The following is a 9,512-nucleotide window of genomic DNA, read 5'->3' as shown; positions in this document are numbered from 1 at the left end:
TTGTTGTTTGGCGGGCCCGGGCTGGGGATTCAAACCCGCCACCTTAGGTGTATGTGGCTGGCGCCTTAGCCGCTTGAGCCACAGGCGCCGAGCCGTGTTTTGAGTTCTTAACTGTTAAACTTTGTGCTAAGTTTTTTGTTTTTGTAATGGATTAATGGTAATAATTTCATTTGAGACAGTTCGTACATTGTTGAATATATATGTTTTAGAGTTAACCCATCAGATGTTAAAAGTAATTTTTTGTACTTATTGTCCAGTTCATTTAGTAAAATGTTAGTCCATTTGTGTTGCTATAAAAGAATATCTAAGGGGTGGCGCCTTTAGCTCAGTGGCTAGGGCACTGGCTACATACACCGAGGCTGGCGGGTTCAAACTCAGCCTGCATCAGCTAAACAAAAATGACAACTGCAACAAAACAGTAGCCAGGTGTTGTGGCAGGCACCTGTAGTCTCAGCTACTTGGGAGTCTGAAGCAAGAGAATCACTTAAGTCCCAGAGTTTGAAGTTGCTGTGAGCTGTGATGCTACAGCACTCTACTGAGGGCGACAGAGTGAAACTCTCTCTCAAGAAAATAAAAAAAAAAAAAAGAAAAAGAATACCTGAGGCTGGGTAATTTATAAAGAATATTTATTTGGTTCACAGTTCTGCCTGCTGTGTGAGAAGCATGGAACCAGTATCTGCTTCTGGTGACAGTTTCTGACTACTTGTATTCATGGCAGAAGGTGAAGGGGAGGCACCTGTAGAGATCATGTATCAAGAGAGAGGAAGCAAGAGAGAGGGGAGGGAAGTACTAGCTCCTTTTTTTTTTTTTTTTGCCGTTTTTGGCTGGGGCTGTGTTTAAACCCACCACCTCTGGTATATGGGGCCAGCGGCCTACTCCTTTGAGCCACGGGCGCCGCCCAGTACTAGCTCTTCTTTAACAACCAGCTTTGGTGGGAACTGATAGAGGAGAACTCACTGACCACATCTCTAACCACTTTCATAAAAGGTATTAATCTATTCATAAGGGATCCACCCCCAATACTTAGACACTTCCCATTAGGCCCCACCTCTGAACACCATTACACTGGGGTTTGAATTTCAATGTGAGATTTGGAGGGGTCACATGTCCAAACTGTAGCCGTAAGGGGAGGGGGTGCCAAGTTCTAGGATTCCTTCTCCCCATTTTCCCTGCAAATTGGTCCTTCTTTTTTTTCTTCCCCTTGTATTTATAATTAAGATTTCCTTTTTAATTTATATTTATTTTTTTGAGACAGAGTCTTACTCTGTTGTCCCACACCAGAGTCCCATGGCATTAGCTTAGCTTACAGCAACCTCAAAGTCCTGGTCTCAAGTGATCCTCCTGTGTTAGTCTCCCCAGTAGCTCAGACTACCAGTGCCTACAATAAAGCCCAGCTGAGTTTTCTGTTTTAATAGAGATGGTATCTTGGTTTTACTCAGGCTAGTCTCCAACTCCTGAGTTCAAGTGATCCACCTACCTCAGCCTCCCAGAATGTTGGGATTATAGGTGTGAGCCACTGCCCCCAACCTATACCTTAAGATTTCTTTTGAGAACAAGGGTTAAAGTTTATAGTTCAAAATGTTTGAAAATAATTGCCACATACATACTGTTTGGATAAAGGCTCACACACTTTTTTAAGGAAATACTTTGCCTCTCATCTAATACATTGCAAAATTTTGTACAATGCTGTTTATATGTATATTTTAATATGAAGACGTCATGATTTTTCTCTGATTTGAATATTCAGCTTTTGATTTTCATTATATTTTGGTACTATCTAGTTTTTCAGTTTTGCTTGTTTCAGTTTGTTATTCATTTTTTCATAGGTTTTCCACAGACCTCACATCTCTCTTCTTATGAAATTATAACTCCTTGGAGATTAACTAGAGAACAAAGAGATGCCCCTTGGCCCAGTTCAAAACAGGTAAGTTATCTCTTCAGAAATATGAATGTATTTACTCTTCTGTTTTTTCTTTCTAACACAAAGGTATTATATGCAGTATTGATTGGTTCAGGAAGTAGTTAGTTGGCCATTGCTTAGTATAACATTGTATGGTACTAGTTTCCCTTGGACATTGTGCTAATGAAACAGCATATTAAGCCTTAGTATTATTTTTAAAGATAAAATAATCAACTTGAAACAAAGTAGAATGAAATAGTTAAATAGAATTCTATAACTAATCCTTAACTGACTGACAGTGATCATAGTGGTTTTACTATGATCATAAGAATTAACCTCAACTTGCGATAGAATACTTCATACTGTCCACTGACACTGGACAATTATGATTTTTTTTTTTTGAGACAAGAGTCTCACTTTGTGGCCCTGCATAGATTGCTGTGATGTCATAGCTTACAGCAACCTCAATCTTGTGGGCTCATGCAATCCTCTTGCCTCAGTAGGTAAGACTCCAGAGTAGCTGAGATAATAGGTACCTGCCACAATACCCGGCTATTTTTAGATACCAGGGTCTCACTCTTGCTCAGGCTGCTCTTGAACTCTTGAGCTCAGGCAATCCACCCGCCTTGGTCTCCTAGAGTGCTATGATTACAAGTGTGAGCCACCACACATATGTTTCATATTTGGGAATATTTACTTAAAAATGAGTTGGATTTCCATATTGGAAGAAACCTACTGTACTGTTAGCCAGGTAACTAATACACAAAAAATTGGGTTTTCTATGATTTTCTCTTACTGTAAAGTTTGTTCAGAATTAACATATTTGAACTTCAGCTGATTTTACCTCAATTTCTAGAAGTGTAATTTAATTTTTTTATGATTTAAAAGTAACAAATAGTGAAGGATGGAATTTAGCTTATTGCCTCTGAGTTGCTGATACTACTCAGAAATTTAAGGCATCTTGCATATTGCTTAGGAACTGGTCATGGTCAAAGTAATAGTAGGAGTGTTTACAATCAGGAGCTTTAGTTTTGGTTTTCCCTGTGGGTACAACCATTAGATTGTTGCCTTTAAGATTTCCATTTACTAGAGAAATTTATAACTTTTTATAATGTTTGAACTGGACCTTTGATTATGTTTTACCTTAGAATAGAATTAATCCTTGTTTGCTTCATTGCTTTTCTTTTTTTTTTTTGCTAGATGATGGATTTTTTTTTTAGCACAGGTAATAAAGGAAGGCTACTTTATCTCTGATAGTATGTGTACACATTGATATTGTGATTGTAATAAATAACTGTCACTTATATGCTTTGATAAATTTTTGGAGAATTGGTATAGTCAGCACATTCTGAACTGGATTTTGCTCATTCAACTTACGAATGTAATTTACTAATTCAAAAGTATTGAATGAATACTATATGCTAGTTACTGTTGAAGGCATTGAGGATATGGGATATACCAGTGAACAAAACAGACAAAAGTTGATTACCTTATGGAACTTTCATTCTAGTAAGGGGAGAGAGACAATAAATTAGTAAACAGTATATATTACTTATGATAGTGGTAAGTGCTATGGAGAAAATTAAAGCAGGGAGTGGGATAGGGAGAGCTGGAAGTGGTAAGGTAGGGAGATGTTCGTTTTTCAATATGATGACCAGGGAAGGCCTTACTGAGAAGGTGAACCTTGAATAAAGACCTGAAGGAGGGGGTAGGAATCTGGGCAGATGTGTTGAGGAGGAATATAAGTATAAGAAAATAGTTCTTAGAATTGTAAGATGTCTTCTTGGTTAGGATGGCTGTGATATTTTTACATCATAGGATTGTCTAAGAGCAGAAAAGATAGAAAGGCACAGACCAAAGCTGTGATGCTGGAGGGAGCTTGGTATTTTTGATGTCTCAGTGGAGATTGAGGCAGGTGACAAAATGTTCTCAGACTCCCAGGCATGACCCCAAAACTGGTCTAGTCTTTAGGAGTCAGAGGCTGATAGACTGTGGTATGAGGATCATTCTGTTTCTTGGCAAAAGTTAGCATTTGGAAATAGTGGGGAAAATGAAGTATAGATACTTCTGAAAATATTATTGGTTCAAGTCCCTTCATGACTTTCTTTGTTATTAAAGAGCTCAGGCAAGGTTGAATCTCTTGATTCTACAGATGACATTAAGCGCTTCTGGCTAATGAAATGGTAAATTTCTGGGGAAAGTGTTTTGGAGTTTGAGGTAGAGAAGAGGGTTCCCTGAAATTGAGTTTGTCTAGGTATTAAGTTTCTTTACCTTAATTCACTTGCTCTAAGATGCTATCAATTGTAAGAAACACTGTATTTTTACATATATCATTAATAAAGAAACAGAAGTTTTGACAATTAGACTGCTGCATCTTTGTCTGAGTAAAGATGCAGCAGTCTTTGTCATGTAAAGATAAAAAGTCATAAAAGTATGAATTTCTTTTCAACTTTTAGATAACCAGATTAAGGACAATGTCTTAAAACTAACAAATTCATTTAATTAATTAATTAGCTAACTAACTTATTATTTTAGATTAATATGAGGATATACACCATTAGGTTATGATGTTTGCATTTGTTAGGTAGGGTCCCTGTTGTAGTTATGCCCCTCACTCAGGGTATATGTGCCATATACCCTTATACTGTGCCCATTAGATGAGAGCTCACCAATATTCACACTCCCCTCTTCCTCCTGTTCCTTTTTTCATTTATATTTTTAAATTCAAAAAAATTTTTTTGTTTGGTTCATTTCTTTTAAACAAAAGCAAGAGGGTGGCACCTGTGGCTCCAAGGAGTAGGGCACCAGCCCCATATGTCAGAGGTGGTGGGTTCAAACCCAGCCCCGGCCAAAAACTGAAAAAAAAACAACCAAAAAACAAAACAAAAGCAAGAACGATTTTATACTATCTATAATATATAGATGTGTTGAAAAAATAATCCCTGAAGTTATAGCTGAATTATAAATGAATTTAAGAAGAAGTGAGAGGCTCGGCGCCTGTGGCTCAAATGGCTAAGGCGCCAGCTGCCTACACCTAAGGTGGTGGGTTCGAATCCAGCCCAGGACCGCCAAAACAACAATGATGGCTGCAACCAAAAAAAAAAAAAAAATAGCCAGGCGTTGTGGCGGGCTCCTGTGGTCCCAGCTACTTGGGAGGCGGAGGCAGGAGACTCTCTTGAGCCCAGGAGTTGGAGGTTGCTCTGAGCTGTGATGCCATGGCACTCTACCCAGGAGGACAGCTTAAGGCTCTGTCTCAAGAAAAAAAAAAAAGAAGAATTTAGACATGTCAACATGCAGGTGATATTCCGTGATCAGTTAATAAAGGAAGGAAGAGATGATCAGTATATATACATATACATATATATTTATGTATATATGTGTGTGTGTGTGTATATATATATATATTTTTTTTTTGGAGACAGAGTCTCACTATGTTGTCCTCAGTAGAGTGCTATGGCGTCACAGCTCCCAGCAACCTCAAACTCTTGGGCTTAAGCGATTCTCTTACCTTAGCCTCCCAAGTAGCTGAGACTACAGGCACCCGCCACAGCGCGCAGCTATGTTTTCATTGCAGTTGTCATTGTTGTTTAGCTGGCCTGGGCTAGGTTTGAATCTGCCACCCTTAGTGTATGTGGCTGGTGCCGTAACCACTGTGCTATAGATGCTGACCCCCAGAATATATTTATTATTTACAGATAGAAAGTTCTTCTATAAATGGTTCAATTGGTACTAAATTATCTTAATTCAGGGTGGAATTTCCTGTGTCTTATAGGTGATATGTTGAAAAATAACTTTCAAGATGGTGTTTTATTGTTCTTTTCTCCTTCTCTGTGCATTTAGATATCTTATGTCATTCAGGCCAAAGGAAAGGAACATATTATTCACTTGGAAAGGAACAAGTAAGAAATTTAATCTATTTTGGCTTTTCAGTAAAGTTTTTTTTTAATAGTACATCTGTTTCTTCTGTTTAGTAGATCCTAAACCTTAGTGTCGGGAGATTCAGCCATCTGCATCAGTGTAGCACAGTGGCAGCCTGCTCCTGGAGAATCATAGCGAAATTTGTGTTCTGTCTGGGGAAACAGTGACTTCCAATTAGGAAAGAGGGCAGAGCAAAGCCAAGCATCTCCAGTTTATTTTTTTCAAATTCACCACTAGATGGAGCAAAGGGTATGTGGGTGTTGGGGAGGGGATGAAGGGCCACCAGCAATGACAGAGCAGGGTGGGATTGTTGGAAGCAAGATTCCACAGGTCACTCCTAGGCCTTCTCCTATAGACTTTAATAAATATGGAGGATACAAAATGCCAGGACAAAGAAAAAGTGCAGGTAACCGCCATGGCAATAGTGCCCAGGTCCTTTCTCAGTCACACAAATGGCTTCGTCTCCAGATGTGAACCACTGAGATGTGTGTGCTGCTCCATTGTGTTTCCAGGGCTCTCAGGCACAAATTGACTGAAGAGATCTTTAAAGCTATGCTGGTCGTGTAACTTAAGCTAGGCTGTGTAACCAATTAAACCAGAAGTAAATCATCAGTTTGTTTATCTCTAAACAATGGAGACAGGCTGGTCTCGGATATGTCTGGGGGAGGTTTGAACTTTAAATGACACGCTGTAAAATACTAGTTAGCACAATGCATTCTTGCCTTGTCCTGCTGCAAGAGAACCCTAGTTTTACGTCCATGGTTTATACCACTGAAGTTCTTTAACGTGAAAGAGAACAGGAATAATTATTTCCTCTAACAACTGGCGTAGAAGTAATTTTGCCTCTATACTTAGGAGGTTAAGGTAATGAATGCTTCTTAGGTAAATAGGGTTATTTATTTATTTATTGAGACAGAGTCTCACTTTGTCGCCCTCAGTAGAGTGCCCTGGTGTCACAGCTCACAGCAACCTCTCACTCTTGCCTTAGCCTCCCGAGGAGCTGGGACTACAGGCACCCACCACAACGCCTGGCTATTTTTTGTTGCAGTTGTCACTGCTGTTTTAGCTGGCCAGGGCCAGGTTCCAACCCACCACCCTTGGTATATGGTGCTGGCACCCTACCCACTGAGCCACAGGTGCCACCTGTAAATAGGGCTTTTAGAAAAGAATGCAAAAATTTTATCTTTCTTTTATAAATATGATACATTGTCAGTAACCTAATTTATACTGTTCTTGTGAACTGTATATTATTGTGTTGTCTTAAATTTTTTGCAATCAGCATTTTATGACTATTACAACAAATGTGTAACTTAACAATATTTATGAGTAAGAAATACATACTATTTCAGATTCAAATCTTTATGAGCTTTTAGTGTTATAGAAGCACATTTTAAAAATAATAATTATGAGGAATACTAAATTTATTTCTGCTCATTTCTTGTAGGAATAATGCCTTACGAATTGTGTCCTTAATTGCAGTTATGTAAAATAAATTTAAATGGTTTATTTATTCCTCTTTCAGGGACCTTTTGCCTAAAGATTTTGTAGTTTATACCTATAACAAGGAAGGGGTTCTGCTGTCTGACTATCCTGATTTGCAGGTAAAATATTTTCTTCTTGATCTTATAGTGAAATTTAAAATAACTATAATTTTAAAATGAATTATTTAGGCACTCAGGATTGTTACTTGTTAAAACCCCATGGGGCGCATTTAACCTTAGATGTGGAATGTATGAGTTGTCCTGGGAGAAGTGGGTGTTTTCACAGACCAAACTGTACCTCACAGCTCTCCAGGTACTCAGTGCTGTTTACACAGACTAAACTGTACCTTAAGCGCCAGGTACTCAGTGTGGAAGATTTTTTTTTTTTTTTACAGACTAGGAAAATAATTTTCTGTTTAATTATAATCTTTAGTGATTATGAAGGAAAAAAAGTTGGATAAGTTTTACATTTTTTTGGTTGAAAGTTACTAGCTCTAAGAGTACATTTTTCTTATTAAAACATTTGTTGTTAGTGTTTAATAAAGAAAAATACTTATTTACTGTTATGTTCTAATGTTCTAATTTTGTACTGAAAACAGTTCTTTTCTAAAGAGGTGTGGTCCTTTCTGTGTCGGAGAACAGAGTACTCCTGGGAACAGAACTGGCCAAAATACTGAAAATAATTGGCAGATGTCAAATTTGGCCATATGTGTTTTTTACTTAGTGCATAAACATTTCTAGTTTTGTTGAGGAAGAGTGTTTTACAGACCTTTTTTGACAGGTGTTACACATTTTTTTCTTTTGCAATGGTTTTCATGAGAAATATTTTTTCAAATTAAATTTGTTATGTTTTGGTAATGCTTTGCTAGGTTGATTGTTTATGTTAGTTATGTACAGCAGCATTTTTCAAGTAAGTAGAAGGCAAATTCTTTATCTTAGATTATTAGTACTTCAAAAAAATAAAGAAATGCTGATTTAACCCTGTCCTTTCCTGGTCCAGTATTTGATTTCTTTATCTTAATGCACTGATTGTCCATTGTTTAATAGAGAATTAGTAGAAGAGTTTAAATTTACATTATAGAATAAGCCAGATAATAAATTATCCATCTATGAAATTGGACAGTTAAGTTTGCAAATACTTCCTAGAAAAAGTGCTCCATCCTCATTGCTGAATAGCACTCTGGTCACCTAGGTATTCCCTTTGGCTGTCTAGTGACCATAGAGATAATCAGCTATTTTTCACAAAGAAATAATGTTTTAGGAAAGTCATTTAGCATGAGTTGGTGTGTGAAATAAAACTCCAGATTGCTATGTCTTAGATTATAACTTTGAGGTGTCTTGCAAATGCATCTGAAATTCTCTCAACTAATTTCTCTACTTAATTGATTCTTTTCATTTCTTTGGAAAATATATTAACTGCTCAAGGCTCACTGGATTGTGGCTAGTTGGCCATTCTCAAGTAGTTCTGAGCCCTTCTGCTCATACAAGCTGAATATTTTGCTTATGCTTTGTGTGTTTTTAAAAGTTTTTATTCTAGTTGCACCTTTATTATAATCATGCTCTTTAATTAGATATTTCGTAAGGTTTACAGAATATGATTTGTTGATTTTCTTTTGAGAACTAAATCGAATGCTGTGGAAATATTTAATACGAGCAAGTTATTAAAAATTACCAAGTTGGTACATTAAGTGGTCACCTGAGGGATGTCTGTCAGGTTAGTTCAGAGAGCTTCTGTTATCGTTGGAATGAAACTACCAACCTTTGGTTTTTGAGTGCTGAGTTAGACTATTACTGTCTCATCGTTGTTGCCTCATCTGTACTTGTGGAAGGTATTTATTTTCTTCTAATGAGAAGGAACTATCAAAGCTAGATTTTAACTACAAAGTATTAGGAAGAAAAACATTAGTGGTTGTGAATTGCCAAAAAGAGAAAGTTATAGTTTGGTTTGTGTTGTTTACTGTATAATTGTTAAAAGAATTTCATTTTTTTTTTTACAACTTTATGCTACATGAACAACATAAAAAAATTCATACAGACCTTTCAGCTGAGATTCTCCAAATGTTAACATTTTACTGTGTTTGTTTTATTCTTTCTTCTCTATTTTTTTCTGAACCTTTTAAGAGCACGTTCCAGACATGGTGTTTTAAAATCTTAAATACTTAAGTGTAAATTTCCTAAAACAAGCATTTCTTTTCTTTTCTTTTTTTTTTTTT

The 9,512-nt window shown here is 37.0% G+C and overlaps 1 protein-coding gene across 1 annotated transcript in view; it reads left to right on the top strand.

The window, feature by feature from the left end:
* Positions 1–9,512, top strand: part of ADAM9 (ADAM metallopeptidase domain 9) — a 148,509-nt gene that overhangs the window by 27,208 nt on the left and 111,789 nt on the right. Inside the window, exons 2-4 of the mRNA XM_003796278.3 lie at positions 1,827–1,924; positions 5,741–5,799; positions 7,341–7,419. Coding sequence (XP_003796326.1) covers positions 1,827–1,924; positions 5,741–5,799; positions 7,341–7,419 — 236 coding nt within the window. The remainder of the gene's footprint in view (positions 1–1,826; positions 1,925–5,740; positions 5,800–7,340; positions 7,420–9,512) is intronic.

Source organism: Otolemur garnettii, unplaced genomic scaffold (genome assembly GCF_000181295.1).
Source record: "Otolemur garnettii isolate 467f Iridium unplaced genomic scaffold, OtoGar3 scaffold00102, whole genome shotgun sequence".
NCBI classification, from domain to species: domain Eukaryota; kingdom Metazoa; phylum Chordata; class Mammalia; order Primates; family Galagidae; genus Otolemur; species Otolemur garnettii.
This window is presented reverse-complemented; position numbering and strand designations above follow the sequence as displayed.